The sequence below is a fragment of the Neoarius graeffei genome, chromosome 2, assembly GCF_027579695.1.
Source record: "Neoarius graeffei isolate fNeoGra1 chromosome 2, fNeoGra1.pri, whole genome shotgun sequence".
NCBI lineage: Eukaryota > Metazoa > Chordata > Actinopteri > Siluriformes > Ariidae > Neoarius > Neoarius graeffei.
In genome coordinates this window covers 99,763,082-99,784,136 of record NC_083570.1, presented here as the reverse complement: position 1 = coordinate 99,784,136, position 21,055 = coordinate 99,763,082, and the positions used below count along the sequence as shown (strand labels likewise).

At 40.8% G+C, this 21,055-nt stretch overlaps 1 protein-coding gene across 1 annotated transcript in view; it reads right to left on the bottom strand.

The window, feature by feature from the left end:
• The window catches only part of trpc3 (transient receptor potential cation channel, subfamily C, member 3), a 153,255-nt gene that overhangs the window by 87,184 nt on the left and 45,016 nt on the right, over positions 1-21,055 (bottom strand). Inside the window, exon 3 of the mRNA XM_060915280.1 lies at positions 16,061-16,246. Coding sequence (XP_060771263.1) covers positions 16,061-16,246 — 186 coding nt within the window. The remainder of the gene's footprint in view (positions 1-16,060; positions 16,247-21,055) is intronic.

Genomic DNA, 21,055 nt, shown 5'->3' with positions numbered 1-21,055 from the left:
GATAGATGGACTTGGAAATTGCTCTTCACCAACAACTTCCATCAAATCTACCAGGGCTTGGTTAAAAAAAAAAAAAAGTATAATTGTTCAGGGCCCATATGTGCAAAGCCGATAGAGAAAAATCCCAGAAGCCTTTAGCAATAATTATAGCCAAACATAGGACTGACTTTGATCAATATAAATGTATTATTTACCTGCCATAACAGATTAGTAGCATCTGCACCAAGACCACTGTATCAATTAATCAACCAAACTATAATCTCTCCTTATCAGTTCCCTAACACAGCAATGACTACAGTTCTCTGAGTACAGGAGCACCTTTTCTTGTCCACTTCAGGATACAGTACATGCTGAAAAGGTAAATCACAGTTTCTGGGCCAGTTTCTGTAAGATCAATCCTTACACAGAGGAGGGATGGTGACGGTCTTGTTCTCTGGTGTACATGTGGGTCTGATTTGAGGTAGTAGGTTAATTGTGTGTGCCTAATGGGAATTATAGGTGTTAAAAATCATATCTGCCCTACTTACCAAAAGCCCTGCTGCTTGATATCTCAACAATGTATTTCAAAATATGTCTAATTATCCTGAAAATATGAAGCTGAGTGAAGTGAAGGAAGAACAACCATGACTATTCTGAGAAAGGAGTTAAAAAAAGATCTTTAGATACATAATGTATGCATAGAGTCTAACCTTAATGAATTAAGCCATATTATGTGTTGGAATGAATAATAACATTTTAATATTGCAGAGCTGACCTCAATTAATCATGCTCCTAAAATTAGATTAACAGCTCCAGTAACCTCCAATTCACAACAGATTCTTATCATAAAACCATCACACACACACACACACACACACACACACACACACACACACACACACACACAAAGTACAATGGATATAAAAAGTGTACACACCCCGTTAAAATGATAGTTTTTTCTGATGTAAAAAAAATGAGACCACAATAAATAATTAAAAAACTTTCCCCACCTTTAATGTGACCTATAACCTGTACAATTCAATTGAAAAACAAACAAATCTGTTCAGGGTAACAACATAAACGTACAATAAACTGGTTGCATAAGTGTGCACACCCTTAAACTAATACTTTGTTGAAGCACCTTTTGATTTATTTACAGCGGTCAGTCTTTTTGGGTCGAAGTCTATCAGCCTGCCATATCTAGACTTGGCAATATTTGCCCACTCTTCCTTGCAAATCTTCTCTTGTGCCCAGCCCTCTTCAGGTCACCCCACAGATTTTCAATTGGATTTAGGGCTGGGCTCTGGCTGGGCCATTCCAAAACTTTAGTTTTCTTCTGATGAAGCCATTCTTTTGTTGATTTTGATGTATGCTTGAGGTCATTGTCGTGCTGAAAGATGAAATTCCTCTTCATCTTCAGCTTTCTAGCAGACACCTGGAGGTTTTGGACCAAAATTGACTGGTATTTAGAACTGTTCATAATTCCCTCCACCTTGACTAAAGCCCCTGTTCCAGCTGAAAGAAAAACAACCCCAAAACATGATGCTGCCACCACCATGCTTCACCGTGGGTATGGTGTTCTTTTGGTGATGCGCAGTGTTGTTTTTGAACCAAACATACCTTTTGGAATTGTGGCCAAAAAGTTCAACCTTGGTTTCATCAGACCATAACACATTTTCCTACATGTTTTCGGAGAGCTGATGCATTTTTCTGCAAAAGTTAATTGGGCCTGGATGTTTTTCTTTGTAAGAAAAGGCTTCCATCTTGCGACCCTACCCCATAGTCCATACATATGGAGAATACGGGAGATTGTTGCCACATGTAGTACACAACCAGTACTTGCCAAAAATTCCTGCAGCTCCTTCAGTGTTGCTGTAGGCCTCTTGGCAGCCTCCCTGACCAGGTTTCGTCTTGTCCTTTCATCAATTTTGGAGGGATGTCCAGTTCTCAGTAATGTCACTGTTGTCCCATATTTTCTCCACTTCTTGATGACTCTCTTCATTGTGCTTCATGGTATATCTAATGCCGCGTAATTTTTTTTGTCCCCTTCTCCTGACTGATACCCTTCAACAATCAGATCCCTTTGATGCTTTGTAAGCTCTCTGTGAGCCATGGCTTTTGCTGGAGGATGCAACTGAGTAAATGTCAGGAAAATCCTACTAGGACAGATGAACTTTATTTGGGGTTAATCATAGTCATTTTAATTGATGGCGGTGTGAACCCAAAAAGACTGAATGCTGTAATTAAATCAAAAGGTGCTTCAACAAAGTATTAGTTTAAGGGTGTGCACACTTATGCAATCAGCTTATTGTACATTTTTTAATGTTTTTGCCCCTAACAGATTTGTTTGTTTTTCAGTTGAATTGTACAGGTTATAGGTCACAATAAAAGTGGAAAAAAGTTTTGAAATTATTTATCGTGGTATCATTTTTTTACATCAGAAAAACCAACCATTTTAACGGGGTGTGTACACTTTTTATATCCACTGTATTAAAAGCTTTGCAGGAAACTAAACTTCACCTTCTTCTTTCGGCTGTTCCCGTTCATGGTCGCTACAGTGGATAATGTCCCTCCATCTCCTCCTGTCCTCCATCTCTTCTTCTGTAGCACCAACCGTCCTCAGGTCCTCCTTCACCACATCCATAAGTCTCAACTTTGCTTTTCCTCTTTTCCTTCTGCCTGGCTACTCCATCTCCAGCATCCTTTCCCAACATACCCTGGATCTCTCCTCTGTACGTGTCCAAACCATGTCAATCTCACCTCTCTCACTTTGTCTCCAAGCCGTCCTCCATGTCCTGTCCCTCCAATATTCTCGTTTCTAATCCTGTCCAACTTTGTCACTGCCAATGAAAATCTCAGCATCTTCATCTTCAGCTCTGCTCCCTCCAGTTCAGCCTCCTGTCTTTTTATCAATGCCGCTGTCTCCAAAACGTACACCATCGCTGCTCTTACTACTGTCTTCTACACTTTCCCTTTCACTCTTGCTGGAAACCTTCTGTCACAAATCACTCCTGACATCCTCCTCTCCTCCATCCATTCCAACCTGCCTGCATTCTCTTCTTCACTTCTCTTCCACACTCGCCATTACTGTGTACAGTTAATCTGCAAGAAACTAAACTTAAACAAGTGTTGCCAGGCAAAACAAACCTCTCCGGGCAGCACTTATTTTATACCTATATGTTCTCATCCCATTCTCATTATCTCTAGCCGCTTTATCCTTCTACAGGGTCGCAGGCAAGCTGGAGCCTATCCCAGCTGACTATGGGCGAAAGGCGGGGTACACCCTGAACAAGTCACCAGGTCATCACAGGGCTGACACATAGACACAACCATTCACACTCACATTCACGGTCAATTTAGAGTCACCAGTTAACCTAACCTGCATGTCTTTGGGGGAAACCGGAGCACCCGGAGGAAACCCACGCGGACACGGGGAGAACATGCAAACTCCACACAGAAAGGCCCTCGCCGGCCCTGGGGCTCGAACCCAGGACCTTCTTGCTGTGAGGCGACAGCGCTAACCACTACACCACCGTGCCGCCTACCTATATGTTGATAATGGTAATATTTCTCAATCATCAGCTGTCAGGTTATAGTCGTATGAAAATCCATGACCTTCAGTTTGACCTTTCAAAGTCACTCAAGGTCAAAGGTCATGGTGGCAACTAAAAGCCCATATTGGACTTCTTATATATTGATAATGGTAAACATCTGGCTATCATGAACCATTTTAAAGTCATAGCCCTTTGAAAACCCATGGCCTTGAGTTTGACCTTTCAGGGTCACTCAAAGTCAAAGATCATGGTGCCAAATGAAAGCCCATATGGGACTTCTTATATATTGATAATGGTAAATATCTGTCTATCATCAACCGTTTTCAAGTTTCAGCCCTTTGAAAATCCATGACCTTGAGTTTGACCTTTCAAGGTCACTCAAGGTCAAATATCATGGTGCCAAATGAAAGGCCATATGGGAGTTCCTATATGCTCATAATAGTAAACATCTGTCTATCGGCAACCGTTTTTGAGTTATAATGGAAAATGTTATTTTGACCGAAAGTTTGACCTTTCTGGTGACCTTCACCTTCACCTTGACCTGATTACCCCCAAAATTTAATCAGATTATCTACGGACCATTGCCCACCTACCCTGAAAATTTGAAGTCAATCGGAGTAACCGCCTAGATGCTAGATTGTTACCAGACAGACACACAAACAAACGAAACTGATTACCGGTACAATACCTTGCCCCGCTTACTCCATCATGGGTGAGGTAACAACCTTCAAGCTGGAAGATTAGTTTTCAACATCTAATGATCACAAGGTTATAAGATTGCAGCCAGTCATCCAATCATAACTCACGGCCAGTTTGTAAGCACTATTAGTTCCAGCTAACAGGAAATTACATTCAGAACTAAATCTCACACTGACAGCTGTTAGATAATACGTACCGTACAAGCTGCAAAATCAATTTTGGACAACTTATAGCTCTTCCTCTTTAAATTTCACATAATTTCATTAGAGGAATTTAGCAGATGCTCTTATCCAGAGCAATGTACAACATACCCAGGGTAGTCCATGGAGCAGGTGGGGGTTCGATGCCTTGCTCAAGGGCACTTCAGCCATTCTTCCTGGTCCAGGGAATCAAATCAGCAACCTTTTGGTCCCAAAACTGATTCTCTAACCATTAGATCATGGCTCCTCCGTGTAGCCATAATGCTGTGCAGCTGGCGCAGGAGCTTATTTATACACGGGTGTAAATATAATCTTACAAAAATCACATAATGACAATCTAGAGACATTTAGTGATTTTTTTGTTTGTTTCTTTAATTATTAGTTCATCTGGCCAACAGGCAATGAATTTATGCCATCATGTGTTGTCCATTGTCTGTCTGGCGTCGTCCACATTTCATGAAAATCGCTTCTTCTCTCTCAATTCTTCACTGATTTTTATTCTTTTTGGCAGGAAGGTAGGTCTTCCTGGGGTGCAAATAGCTCGCACAATCGGAATTAATAATGAAGATATGGAGTAATTAATCAATCCAGTGGCGGCTGGTAGTCTTTCAAACAGGGGAGGCTGGTCGGTTACGATATTTCCAGATTTTAAAAGAAAAAACACATCAATTTTGCCCATACTCTTGCCTCTGATCTGGCTGATTGTTGGCAGGGTCACAAACTGTGAAATAACAGGTTCTTTTGGCCCATTAGCCTACTGTCCAATATACATGATGGTGGTGTTGGGGGGGGGGGGTATATTTTAACATTTTATATTTTAAAATTGTGGCATGTTGTTTAAAAATTGACCTCGGCTGTGTTTTTGTTTAAAAATGTTTTCCAAATTGTAGCTGTGTTTAATTCATATCCAGAAAAATATATATTCCAATATAATATACTCAGCATAAACATTTTAAATAGATTCTATATTTTTGGTCCATCCATGACATATTACTAAAGTAGCCTATTTACTGTTGTTGATGTGGGTCACTTGCTGTTAGCCAATTCACTTTCTCGTACCAGGAGAGCTGAAAGGAACGAGTATTATTCCCTACCTTTTTCACCAAGTCAATTTGAGGCGTTGGTCTACCCTGCTCTTTAATTTTAATTTTTTCCTCGAAAGGAAGACTGGCAAATGGCTTCGCCAAAATTAAATCAGCAATGCTTGGCATCCGTGCGCAGCTTTCTTGCTAGCTGACTAGCCCCCACAAGTTCAAGTTCAGTCACTCAAATAAACAAAATTTCTGAAACTAAGATAGCAAACGGGGCGGCACGGTGGTGTAGTGGTTAGCGCTGTCGCCTCACAGCAAGAAGGTCCTGGGTTCGAGCCCCGGGGCCGGGGAGGGCCTTTCTGTGTGGAGTTTGCATGTTCTCCCCGTGTCCGCGTGGGTTTCCTCCGGGTGCTCCGGTTTCCCCCACAGTCCAAAGACATGCAGGTTAGGTTAACTGGTGACTCTAAATTGACCGTAGGTGTGAATGTGAGTGTGAATGGTTGTCTGTGTCTATGTGTCAGCCCTGTGATGACCTGGCGACTTGTCCAGGGTGTACCCCTTTCGCCCCTAGTCAGCTGGGATAGGCTCCAGCTGCCTGCGACCCTGTAGAAGGATAAAGCGGCTAGAGATAATGAGATGAGAATGAGATGAAGATAGCAAACTTGACAACACTATATATACACTTTATTTACAATGAAAATATATACAAACTAAAAAAACTGGTAGAAACCGTATGTAATGAATGAAATCGAAATGTAAGCCGATCTCTTACAATACACCACAGCACTTGCGAATCCGCATGGGACTGAACTGATGTTGCCAGATACTGCCGACGTTATCCAGCCCAAAATATGTTCAAAACCCGCCAAAATGCACTTAAAACCGCCCAATTGGGCTGGAAACCGCCCAATCTGGCAACACTGTACCGCTGCTTGTCTATAGTTGAAACGAGCTGTCAATCAAAGAAAATATCCGGCCGCTTTCACCAATCACCAGTCTCCTCGTGGAAACTGCCATGTCCCTCCCATGTGAGGCTCGGAGTCCGTGGGTGGGCATTTTCGCAGTATTTGTCCAATAACCATCTTGCATTCTGAGATTGAAAAGTGCATAGCTCCCAAATGCCGTTGAAGTCCATTGAGGCTGGGAGTCCGTGAGACTCCGTGGGCGGGCATTTTCACAGTATTTGTCCAATAATCGTCTTGCATTTTGAGATTGACAAGCACAAGCTCCCAATCCACTGAGGCTGGGCTGCATCGCGCTGTCACGAGGGGGAAAAACTCACGCACACATTAGGCGAACTGGGGAAAGTTATAACGGAATGATGTCGCACTGTAGTGGGTTGAGCACATATATTTCTATGATTCTGGATCTGAAATAGCAATGTTATAAGGTCGGCTATAACATAAGCCTAGCGCAATTCATCCTACACGATGTTCGTCATTTTTAGAGGAGGCTGAGCCTCCCTCGTTGTCTTAGAGCAATCGCCCGTGAATCAATCCCTAACGAGCAGTTTCCACACAAGTCGTTTCTTCTCCCTCAGTTCTTTACCAAGTTTGATCCTTTCTGGCATGAAAGTAGGGGTACCTAGGGTGCATATAACTTCTACCCATATTTGCTTAATTACAGTTATCAATGAAGTTATGGACTAATTCAGCCTTAATGAGCAGTTCAACAAAAATCGCTTCTTCTTGGTCAATTCCTCACCGTTTTGGATTCTTTCTGGCAAATAGGTCTGTATTCCTAGGGTGGATATCGCTTCTATATATAACTTGTATATAGTGTATATAGCTTACAACATTTATTGCGCAAGGTAGCCACTTTAGATCGTTCCTTCTGGACTAGACAAGGCCGGAGTGAGCTACACCATCATTGACGATTTCATTTAAGGTCAGTGTTGTAATATAAGCTGACTTATTTCACCATTATTATTAACTTTTTTGAATCATATAATCAAATCGATCTTCATCATGGTCATTTGTATCCCACTTTATTGCCTGCTTTTAAAAGAGTCTCTTTTAGTTCAGGGGCAAAACCCAATCAGCCTATCATTAAAAGAATTAATAAAATGTCAAACAAATCTACCAGACGTGCCAAATATGGTATATTGTCTTCATAAAGATGATGAAATTGGCTGATATAAACTCTGTTCCTGAATCTCGTAAAATGAAAATGATATTAAGGCAGAAAATGTGTTTAAATTCTGTCAGCTAGATGGTTATTTCTACCACTAAATTATTCACACAACACTGATGAGTATGATATTATTAAAAAAAATGCCACGAACATACATTCTGTTTCAATGGCATGATTAGAATTATATATATATATATATATATACACACACACACACACACACACACACACACACACACACACAACCATGTATGTTATATATTAGGGCTGTGTAGCAGTACATATGAATGAAACATGCTGGTTTTGATTGAAAATAGTAATACTGGTCTCTGGTAATCTCAAAACATCTATTCATCATTCATAATAGCCTTTTCTTTTTTTCAATATAAAGACGGTGACTCTAGACTATTGAATTCTTCATAAGAGGACCACATACGTCCATGTTTGATGTTTACAAGCCATGTACCGTGAGTCCATTTTAAATATAAAAATGTACATTGATGCTGTGATAAAGATCACTTACTTTCTTTGTTCACTATTCCTGAGCATTCATGTGTCTAAACTCTTATACAATGTTTTGCTATTATTTTGTATGATACTTCCTATGAAGAAAAGAAGAAGAAGAAATAGAAGAGGAAGCAGGAGTTTTTCCATGATTTCTGAAGATGATATAAAGCCATGATTTTGTGGCTTATTTCTGAAAACTAAACTAGAGACCTGCCCTTGAGACATACAGTTGTGCTTGAAAGTTTGTGAACCCTTTAGAATTTTCTATATTTCTGCATAAATATGACCGAAAACATCAGATTTTCACACAAGTCCTAAAAGTAGATAAAGAGAACCCAGTTAAACATATGAGACAAAAATATTATACTTGGTCATTTATTTATTGAGGAAAATGATCCGATATTACATATCTGTGAGTGGCAAAAAGTATGTAAACCTTTGCTTTCAGTATCTGGTGTGACCCCCTTGTGCAGCAATAACTGCAACTAAACGTTTGCGGTAACTGTTGATCAGTCCTGCACACCGGCTTGGAGGAATTTTAGCCCATTCCTCCATACAGAACAGCTTCAACTCTGGGATGTTGGTGGGTTTCCTCACATGAACTGCTTGCTTCAGGTCCTTCCACAACATTTTGATTGGATTAAGGTCAGGACTTTGACTTGGCTATTCCAAAACATTAACTTTATTCTTCTTTAACCATTCTTTGATAGAACGACTTGTATGCTTAGTGTTGTTGTCTTGCTGCATGACCCATCTTCTCTTGAGATTCAGTTCATGGACAGATGTCCTGATATTTTCCTTGAGAATTCGCTTGTATAATTCAGAATTCATTGTTCCATCAATGATGGCAAGCCATCCTGTACCAGATGCAGCAAAACAGGCCCAAACCATGATACTACCACCACCATGTTTCACAGATGGGATAAGGTTCTTATGAAGAAGAAGAAGAAGAAGAAGAAGCAGAAGAAGACGAAGAAGAAGAAACCTTTGTCACATGCACACTTCAAGCACAGTGAAATTCATCCTCTGCATTTAACCCATCTGAAGCAGTGAACACACTCACACACACACTCAGAGCAGTGGGCAGCCACACCAGAGCACCCGGGGAGCAGTCAGGGGTCAGGTACCTTGCTCAAGGGCACCTCAGCCCAAGGCCGCCCCATGTCAATCTACAACCCCGATTCCAAAAACGTTGGGACAAAGAACAAATTGTAAATAAAAACGGAATGCAATGATGTGGAAGTTTCAAAATTCCATATTTTATTCAGAATAGAACATAGATGACATATCAAATGTTTAAACTGAGAAAATGTATCATTTAAAGAGAAAAATTAGGTGATTTAAAATTTCATGACAACAACACATCTCAAAAAAGTTGGGACAAGGCCATGTTTACCACTGTGAGACATCTTTTCTCTTTACAACAGTCTGTAAACGTCTGGGGACTGAGGAGACAAGTTGCTCAGGCTTAGGGATAGGAATGTTAACCCATTCTTGTCTAATGTAGGATTGTAGTTGCTCAACTGTCTTAGGTCTTTTTTGTCGTATCTTCCATTTTATGATGTGCCAAATGTTTTCTATGGGTGAAAGATCTGGACTGCAGGCTGGCCAGTTCAGTACCCGGACCCTTCTTCTACACAGCCATGATGCTGTAATTGATGCAGTATGTGGTTTGGCATTGTCATGTTGGAAAATGCAAGGCCTTCCCTGAAAGAGACGTCGTCTGGATGGGAGCATATGTTGCTCTAGAACCTGGATATACCTTTCAGCATTGACGGTGTCTTTCCAGATGTGTAAGCTGCCCATGCCACATGCGCTAATGCAACCCCATACTATCAGAGATGCAGGCTTCTGAACTGAGCACTGATAACAACTTGGGTCGTCCTTCTCCTCTTTAGTCCGAATGACACGGCGTCCCTGATTTCCATAAAGAACTTCAAATTTTGATTCGTCTGACCACAGAACAGTTTTCCACTTTGCCACAGTCCATTTTAAATGAGCCTTGGCCCAGAGAAGACTTCTGCGCTTCTGGATCATGTTTAGATACGGCTTCTTCTTTGAACTATAGAGTTTTAGCTGGCAACGGCGGATGGCACGGTGAATTGTGTTCACAGATAATGTTCTCTGGAAATATTCCTGAGCCCATTTTGTGATTTCCAATACAGAAGCATGCCTGTATGTGATGCAGTGCCGTCTAAGGGCCCGAAGATCACGGGCACCCAGTATGGTTTTCCGGCCTTGACCCTTACGCACAGAGATTCTTCCAGATTCTCTGAATCTTTTGATGATATTATGCACTGTAGATGATGATATGTTCAAACTCTTTGCAATTTTACACTGTCGAACTCCTTTCTGATATTGCTCCACTATTTGTCGGCGCAGAATTAGGGGGATTGGTGATCCTCTTCCCATCTTTACTTCTGAGAACCGCTGCCACTCCAAGATGCTCTTTTTATACCCAGTCATGTTAATGACCTATTGCCAATTGACCTAATTAGTTGCAATTTGGTCCTCCAGCTGTTCCTTTTTTGTACCTTTAACTTTTCCAGCCTCTTATTGCCCCTGTCCCAACTTTTTTGAGATGTGTTGCTGTCATGAAATTTCAAATGAGCCAATATTTGGCATGAAATTTCAAAATGTCTCACTTTCAACATTTGATATGTTGTCTATGTTCTATTGTGAATACAATATCAGTTTTTGAGATTTGTAAATTATTGCATTCCATTTTTATTTACAATTTGTACTTTGTCCCAACTTTTTTGGAATCAGGGTTGTAACTGCATGCCTTTGGATTGTGGGGGAAACCCATGCAGACACAGGGAGAACATGCAAACTTCACACAGAAAGGCCCTCACCGGCCGCGAACCCAGAACCTTCTTGCTGTGAGGCGACCGTGTTAACCACCACACCACCGTGCCACCCATATGCTGGAATCTATTTTGGTCTCATCCGTCCACAAAACATTTTTCCACCAGCCTTCTGGCTTGTCCACATGATCTTTAGCAAACTGCAGACAAGCAGCAATGTTCTTTTTGGAGAGCAGTGGCTTTCTCCTTGCAACCCTGCCATGCACACCATTGTTGTTCAGTGTTCTCCTGATGGTGGACTCATGAACATTAACATTAGCCAATGTGAGAGAGGCCTTCAGTTGCTTAGAAGTTACCCTGGGGCCCTTTGTGACCTCGCTGACTATTACTGTACACGCCTTGCTTTTGGAGTGATCTTTGTTGGTCGACCACTCCTGGGGAGGGTAACAATGGTCTTGAATTTCCTCCATTTGTACACAATCTGTCTGACTGTGGATTGGTGGAGTCCAAACTCTTTAGAGATGGTTTTGTAACCTTTTCCAGCCTGATGAGCATCAACAGCGCTTTTTCTGAGCTCCTCAGAAATCTCCTTTGTGCCATGATACACTTCCACAAATATATGTTGTGAAGATTAGACTTTGATAGATCCCTGTTCTTTAAATAAAACCGGGTGCCCACTCACACCTGATTGTAATCCCATTGATTGAAAACAGCTGACTCTAATTTCACCTTCATTTTAACTGCTAATCCTAGAGGTTCACCTACTTTTGCCACTCACAGATATGTAATATTGGATCATTTTCCTCAATAAATAAATGACCAAGTATAATATTTTTGTCTCATTTGTTTAACTGGGTTCTCTTTATTGACTTTTAGGACTTGTGTGAAAATCTGATGATGTTTTAGGTCAGATTTATGCAGGAATATAGAAAATTCTAAAGGGTTCACAAACTTTCAAGCACCACTGTACAGTATTTCCATCAATCACACATCACATAGCTTTACATAACACACACTCACTCACACCCTAACATGCTCATGATTCTTTCATTACAGCCCAAGCATGCTGCCATCCATTCAAACCTCAATTATTTCAGAGATGGATAAGCGGCTTTTATTTTTTTTAAAACCACAACAGGAAATTCTTTGGCAATCCTTTCCTCCAAAAGCCCATTTTGAAATTACAGTTCATGCTGCTGGCTCATTGCTGTTAGCTTAATTAATCCTCTCCTTTCAAGGTCAAAGTCCCTCCCATACCAGGACCTAATCTTCCCAGGCAGTCTCCTGTCCTAGTTTTAACCAGGCACTGGGTGGAACCAATCGTCACTTCAGTAGCCCTCGGCCTCTCACCTATCACACAGCTAGGGTTATAGTGGGAGGTCAGTCCTCTGGTAACAGCAAAAATTTGACTCCCTACTCACATCTGGATTGTGGTATGCCTCACCAGATGGCAGCAAGTACCATTTTGATGGTAATCTTTGGTATGACCTGACCATGAGTAGAATTTGCGATCTCCCTGTCAAGAGGTGGACATGTTAACCACTAGGACGATCCTCTCTTTTAACCCTATAAAAATGGCCTTGAAGATAATTAGATTTTTTGATTTGATTTATTTACCAAAATAAATCATAGGATTACAGTCCATGAATATCAATCATTATTCTATCCACATTCACTGGATATAAGCAATTGCACACTCTGATTGGCTACTCTACTACTAGGATATCAGATCATATTGCTGGGTTTCATGTGACATCACATCCACCTCATTAGTTATTCAAAACTTTAGCTGGTGCTCTATCAAAGCTCAGTTGACAAAGCGTTTGTACGGAGAAGCTGCATTGCTCATATGAAAAATGCCTTACGCTTGCATTGTTTTAGGTTGTTCGAATCAATCAAACCATGAAACTGATAAAAGTTTCTTCAGGGTTCCCTGTGAACTAATAAAAAAGGGTGAACGAACACAGGATTTCATAAAAAGACGTGGAGAAAGGTGGCTTTTGAACCTTTCACTGAAATCAAAGGGAGCCGAGTTGAAGCGTGCTCAAGTTTGCAGTGATCACTTGGTGAAAGGTTTGTATTTCCCTCTCAGCTACGGCCTTAGTGTTTTCCAAGTACTTTTCTTGCTATGTGTCGTTATTTTATGCTACTTTTTTTAGTCACGAAGCACTAAAGTCCCCAGCTGTTTCTTTGTTTCCTCCTCACAAAGTCCATATGCATGAAGGTTGCGACAAAATTCTTCCCCAGCCGTACAGTTACAACGCGCCGTGATCACTTCTCCGTCTTGTTTAACTAAGATCCAGGTCTTTAAAGGGGTTTCTGATGATCTTTGTGAATGATTTACCTGAGAGATAAGAGCCAACACAAGTGAGAATCAAGCCAACTGTTGTTTGTTTGTGCTTTGTTATAAAGACGCAAACAAAAAGCTTAAAAAAAACAGACTTACACGGGCAAAAACAAAACAGGATTCATTCGGCAGTGACTTGATAGCGAGGTCCTTTACCCAGCCACATACAAAAAAGTTGTAAGCCTCCATACTCTTCCACGCTTTCATCTGTTTTGCGGTGTAGAAGGACGTCTGCAACACCAGATAGTTCGAGATGTCGGGGAACTCGACTGAAGGGTAGTTTTCAAGATCATATGACAAATCCTTCTTTCCCAGACTGTAGGGGTCGATTCCATTGCACACAGCAATCTTCTGAATAGATCTAAACCCAGCAGTGGCTTCTAGATTATGAGTGTACTCTGATAACTTATCGCTAGTTGTTTGTACTACGGCAGCCATTTAGACCACCAGCTATTTCACTTCGGGTAAAACCGCTAAGAAAAGTCATGTGACTGAAACCCAGCAATACCATGAGTAGAGAAAAACAAAATGGAGGCGCGCATCAAGTCAGATATCACTTTGTTCTCAAGTCTTTAAAAGAAACAGAAATAGCTAAATAAAAGAATATAGTTCCCCCCCCATATCTCCTGTTCCACACTCCAACCCAGTTGGTGGCGGTAATGCACCTTTTAAGTTGGTTTGCCAACCACCAAAACAGCCTGAAGAAGAAGAAGAAGAAAATGGCGGAGCGTGTTGCTGAACCAACCAAGGATGAAATAAAAACTCTACCCGAAAACAAAACCCCCAAAAATAAAAAAAGCAAAAAAAGGAATAAAAGTCTTTGATGGTAAGAATGTATGTTTTTTTATTTTTCAAGAATCATTATTATTGAATTTTTCACAAATTGCTCTTGTCATTTCGCCGGTTTGTTTACATTCTAAGCGGAAATGATTTTGTCGGACGTTTTGTATCAAGTTTTTATTTCACGAATTTGCAAAAAATAAAAAATAAAAATGCTCTGTTTCTCAAAATCCAGTGAATGTGGATAGAATAAAATAGTTATTCCAGTCAATCTCGTCGTACATGGCTTATAGCCAACTCGGCACTCTGCTCCTCATCAGCAACTTAATTTCATGGAATAACTGTTAAATAATACAAGAAAAAAAATCAAAAGTGACATACAATTCAGTTAAATGGTAGGAATAAAACCCTGAAGGGCTTGTTCTATCTCGAGTGACAAGAAAACTTTTAAACATCAGACACGGCATTGGAAATGGAACATAATGGTGAACATATATTAAATCAAATCAGTGTGTGGATGGGTCAGTCATGTAGAAGATAGGATTCAAGTTCAGATTTGAACAGAGAAGCAGATGTATTATGTTTAACTGGAGGAGGCAGTTTGTTCCACTCTTTTGGTCCAGACATTTTAATTGTATAAAAATACAGATTGGACCAGTAAAATGGTCAATATCTGTCCTCTGGTTTGATATCGATGAACATTGGATTGTTTGATAAAATAAGTTTGGTAATTTAGTGGTAAGAAGTCATTGTTATTGAAGAACTTGTACACCAAAATAAAAGATGTGTATTGGTTTAGCTTAAGCAGCAGAAGAACGTTAAATTCCTGAAATTGAAGGTTGTGTATGAGCCAGGTTATCACAAAAAGTTATAACCCTCATAACGTGTTTCTGTGATAAAATTAATGGATTCAGATGTGTTACATATGTGTTTCATATGAAACACTGCAATCGTTTAAGTAAGGAAAAACCAATGAGTAATACTGTATAAAGAACGTCTTCTTGTTCAAGGAACTTTTGGTATGATTTATGAGTCCTACATTTAACAGTTATTCCACTTAATCAAGTCGTACATGAGCTGATAGCTGACGAGGCACGTAGCACTGAGTTGGCTATAAACCATGTAAGGCGAGATTGAGTGGAATAACTGTTTTATTCTATCCATATTCACTGGATTTTGACAAACAGAGCATTTTTAATTTTATTTTTTGCAAATTCAATAAATAGAAACTTTATACAAAACATCTGACAAAATCATTTCTGCTTAGAATGTAAACAAACCGGCGAAATGACAGGAGCGATTTGTGAAAAATGCGATAATAATAATTCTTGAAAAATACAAAAAAAAAAAAAAAACGTTCTTACCATCAAATATTTCCGTTCCATATTTTGTTACTTTTTTTTTGTATTTTTTGTTGTTTTGTTTTCGAGTTTTTATTTTGTCCTCGGTTGGTCCAGCAACACACGCCACCATTTTGTTTTTCTCTACTCACGGTATATGAGCTGATATCCTAGTAGTAGAGTAGCCAATCAGAGCACGCCATTGCTCATATCCACTGAATGTGGACAGAATAATTCTAGATAGAATTAGTGTACGTTATCCAATTTAATTGATCATGGATATAGAGACCCAGAAATTTAAACTGGTACTAGTTCAATTTCCAGACCTGAAATGGATAAAAGATGAGTCCCTCTGTAAAACAGTGGGAGGTTTCCTTTTGGTGTATTTATGTGTTTAAGAAAGCCAAGGCCAAGAACATATATTAGTCATGTGTCATGTGTAATTGACACAGAAGCATGAAAAATGTGCGTATCGATATGAAATACACAGGACTGAAGAGTACACTGTATTTCAGCCTGTTATATCTCTAGATGGAGCTTTCAGAGACAGCAGCAAATGGAGGGTGCAATTAGTGGGATTAGCTGTTACGGGGTGGCTATATATTAATCTGAGCATATGGTGAGGAAAGCACACGTACTGCACATATAATGTATAGGAGAAAAGGCCAAGCTGAGATACTTGCCTTCTTGACTTCATATTTTATAGCCAGTTTGACTCTGCTGAGGAGAGAGCGATGGTGCTGGCCCGCCTCCAGCTCCGCAGATACGTCTCCGTTCAGGATGGCCTCCACCTCCTCTGTGTCCCTGCATAGATCCAGTACGCCCACCACAAAGTCCTTACACTGCATCGACAACTTCCTGTAGTCATTCTGAGAGAGAGAGAGAGAGAGAGAGAGAACGGACAGTAAGAAGCAGTAAAAGAGGGATCGAGAGATACACAGGGGGATCGCTGTAAACATAGTATAACAAAACAACAAAAAGCAGTTAAAAAGAAGATCCTTAATTTCCACAGTGTTGAATTAACACCTACTGTGTTTATTCATGTTCAACTGGACACAAATGAACCCAACACTAGATGTTAATTCAACACTGTGTTTTTTTTTATTTTTAGCTCATCCGGCCGCAGGCCAGGGTGGATGAGCTTATGCGATCATGCATCGTCCGTCCATCATCCGTCCACAATTTACAAAAATCGCTACTCCTCCGACAGGATTGGTCAGATTTTGATCAAACCCATATGGAATGTTCCCCAGGCCGGTGTGTATAAAAATTGTCAAGACAGTGGCGTTACCTGTCATATGATTTTATCGAGGTCTTAAATTTTGGGGTGACTCGTCACATTAAACGCTACTCTTCGTAAACTGCTAGGATGTTTTCACTGAAACTCACCCAGAAGACTCTAAAGACATATTCCAACAAGAATTGTTCACCAGGTGGCGCCACCTGCCATGGATGAGGCTACAGAGGGGTCATGTACAATTTCACGAAAATTGCTACTCCTCCTCTAGGAGTGATCAGATTTTGATCAAACTCATATGGAATGTTCCCCAGGTTGGCATGTATAAAGGTTGTCAAGATGGTGGTGCCACCTGTCATATTTATGCTTTTATGGCCATCTGAAATTTTTAGGGGACTCGTCACATTAAACGCTACTCTTCGTAAACTGCTGGGATGTTTTCACTGAAACTCATCCAGAAGACTCTAAAGACACATTCCAAAAAGAATTGTTCACCAAGTGGCGCCACCTATCATGGATGAGGCTACAGAGGGGTCAGGTACAATTTCAAGAGAATTGCTACTCTTCCTACAGGAGTGATCAGATTGTGATCAAACTCATATGGAATGTTCCCCAGGTTGGTGTCTATAAAAGTTGTCAAGACAGTGGAGCCAACTGTCATATTTAACATTTTATGGGTGTTTGAAAATTTTAGGTGACTCATCACACCAAACACTACTGTTTGTACAACCCCGATTCCAAAAAAGTTGGGACAAAGTACAAATTGTAAATAAAAACGGAATGCAATAATTTACAAATCTCAAAAAATGATGTCGTATTCACAATAGAACATAGACAACATATCAAATGTTGAAAGTGAGATATTTTGAAATTTCATGCCAAATATTGGCTCATTTGAAATTTCATGACAGCAACACATCTCAAAAAAGTTGGGACAGGGGCAATAAGAGGCTGGAAAAGTTAAAGGTACAAAAAAGGAACAGCTGGAGGACCAAACTGCAACTCATTAGGTCAATTGGCAATAGGTCATTAACATGACTAGGTATAAAAAGAGCATCTTGGAGTGGCAGCAGCTCTCAGAAGTAAAGATGGGAAGAGGATCACCAGTCCCCCTAATTCTGCACTGACAAATAGTGGAGCAATATCAGAAAGGAGTTCAACAGTGTAAAATTGCAAAGAGTTTGAACATATCATCATCTACAGTGCATAATATCATCAAAAGATTCAGAGAATCTGGAAGAATCTCTGTGCGTAAGGGTCAAGGCCGGAAAACCATACTGGGTGCTCGTGATCTTCGGGCCCTTAGACGGCACTGCATCACATACAGGCATGCTTCTGTATTGGAAATCACAAAATGGGCTCAGGAATATTTCCAGAAAACATTATCTGTGAACACAATTCACCGTGCCATCCGCCGCTGCCAGCTAAAACTCTATAGTTCAAAGAAGAAGCCGTATCTAAACACGATCCAGAAGCGCAGACGTCTTCTCTGGGCCAAGGCTCATTTAAAATGGACTGTGGCAAAGTGGAAACCTGTTCTGTGGTCAGACGAATCAAAATTTGAAGTTCTTTAGGGAAATCAGGGACGCCGTGTCATTCGGACTAAAGAGGAGAAGGACGACCCAAGTTGTTATCAGCGCTCAGTTCAGAAGCCTGCATCTCTGATGGTATGGGGTTGCATTAGTGCGTGTGGCATGGGCAGCTTACACATCTGGAAAGACACCGTCAATGCTGAAAAGTATATCCAGGTTCTAGAGCAACATATGCTCCCATCCAGACGACGTCTCTTTCAGGGAAGACCTTGCATTTTCCAACATGACAATGCCAAACCACATACTGCATCAATTACAGCATCATTGCTGCGTAGAAGAAGGGTCTGGGTACTGAACTGGCCAGCCTGCAGTCCAGATCTTTCACCCATAGAAAACATTTGGCGCATCATAAAATGGAAGATACGACAAAAAAGACCTAAGACAGTTGAGCAACTACAATCCTACATTAGACAAGAATGGGTTAACATTCCTATCCCTAAACTTGAGCAACTTGTCTCCTCAGTCCCCAGACGTTTACAGACTGTTGTAAAGAGAAAAGGGGATGTCTCACAGTGGGAAACATGGCCTTGTCCCAACTTTTTTGAGATGTCTTGTTGTCATGAAATTTAAAATCACCTAATTTTTCTCTTTAATGATGCATTTTCTCAGTTTAAACATTTGATATGTCATCTATGTTCTATTCTGAATAAAATATGGAATTTTGAAACTTCCACATCATTGCATTCCGTTTTTATTTACAATTTGTACTTTGTCCCAACTTTTTTGGAATTGGGGTTGTAAACTGCTAGGATGTTTTCACTGAAACTCACCCAGAAGACTCTAAAGACATATTCCAACAGGAATTGTTCACCAGGTGGCGCCACCTGCCATGGATGCAGCTACACAGGGGTTATATGCAATTTTACAAAAATCACTACTCCTCCTACAGGACTGATCAGAGTTCAAACTCACACACAACAACAGTGGCCGGCATGAGCTACAGCCTCATTGAGGCTATTTTTTTGCTGTATACAGATAATGACTAAATTACAATTCCATGACAGGTATGCAGCTGTTCAATTGGAAAGCATGAAATAGTTTCATTTTGTCATAACAGTAAATATACTCTGTGAACAGAGCATTTGCATCCTAATGAGCTAGCTAAACACCTGGAAGCTGTAATTCATTCATGATTTCTTTCCTTGTTGTGTCCCTTTATGTCCTGTCGATGTAAGTGCGATGAGACATTATAGAGACATTTTCCCTGTTGATGCGATTCAAGAAACCACTCTTTATGAGTTTTGTGTAATCCTACTCCTTCCTCCTACTGGTGGATTTTAGATGTGACAATGTGAGAGAGGACCAACCTCCATGACTAATTGTTTGCAACAGGAAAATCAACAAAGGACTAAATTGTGTTCCCCGAGGGAAGATCGACCCAAAACATCGATCAGAACTGAAATCGGATGATAAATGAGAGAGGAGATACAATTCTAGTCAGAAGAAAATGTCTTAAGTTGACCTAATTACGAATTTGTTAGTAAAAAATTGACGATGCAATGACCACGTTTTGTGCAGAAGGTCTAGTTCTTTCAAATAAAACAATCAGAACTGAAATCCATTGAGAACTGAGGAGGAAGCTACGATTTAACTGAAAATAAACAAAGTTGTAAACAAATTGTTTACAACAGGAAAATCAACAAACAAACAAGCAAGTTTTGTTCCTCAAGGGAAGCTCGACCCAAAACATCGATCAGAACGGAAATCGGATGAGAAATGAGAGAGGAGATACAATTCTCGAGAGAGGCCTGGAAAATTAAATAATTTGGCCTAATTAGTAACTCATTAGGGGTGGCACGGTGGTGTAGTGGTTAGCGCTGTCGCCTCACAGGAAGAAGGTCCTGGGTTCGAGCCCCGGGGCCGGCGAGGGCCTTTCTGTGTGGAGTTTGCATGTTCTCCCCGTGTCCGCGTGGGTTTCCTCCGGGTGCGCCGGTTTCCCCCACAGTCCAAAGACATGCAGGTTAGGTTAACTGGTGACTCTAAATTGACCGTAGGTGTGAATGTGAGTGTGAATGGTTGTCTGTGTCTATGTGTCAGCCCTGTGATGACCTGGTGACTTGTCCAGGGTGTACCCCGCCTTTCGCCTGTAGTCAGCTGGGATAGGCTCCAGCTTGCCTGCGACCCTGTAAAACAGGATAAAGCGGCTAGAGATAATGAGATGAGATGAGTAACTCATTAGAAAAAAAATTGACAAAACAATGACCATATTTTGTGCGGAATGATGAGTTGTTTCAAACAAAACAATCAGAACGGAAATCCGTGGAGAACTGATGGAGGAGATATGATTTAACTGAATTGTGGACGACAGACGAACAGACGACGGACGCCACGTCATGGCAATAGCTCATCTGCCTTATGGGTGATTTAAATAAAAAAATTCAGAGATTTAAAAAAAAAAAATTCTGACACTGTAAGAACAGCCATGGCCTGAAGGTCAGAGAAGCAGCCTTGGGCCCAAAGGGTTGCTGGTTTGATTCCCGGGACCGACAGGAAAAATGTGAAGGGAGTTGAGTGAATGAACAGCACTTTCCCCTCGCTCTGTATCATGGCTGAAGTGCCCTTGAGCAAGGCACCGAACCCCCAACTGCTCCCTGGGTGCTGTAGCATAGCTGCCCACTGCTCTGGGTATGTGTGTGTGCGCTCATTGCTCACTTGTGTGTTCGTGTGTGTTCAATGCTTCAGATGGGTTAAATGCAGAGGAGGAATTTTGCTGTGCTTGAGTGTACACGTGACAAACCAAGGCTTCTTCTTCAACATTGTTGTGGGCTGTCTTTTGCAGTAGAACTGCGAAACTTTCTAAGATCACAGATCGCAAGCAAAGAAGCAAAGAATCAGGCAAAAACACAGTA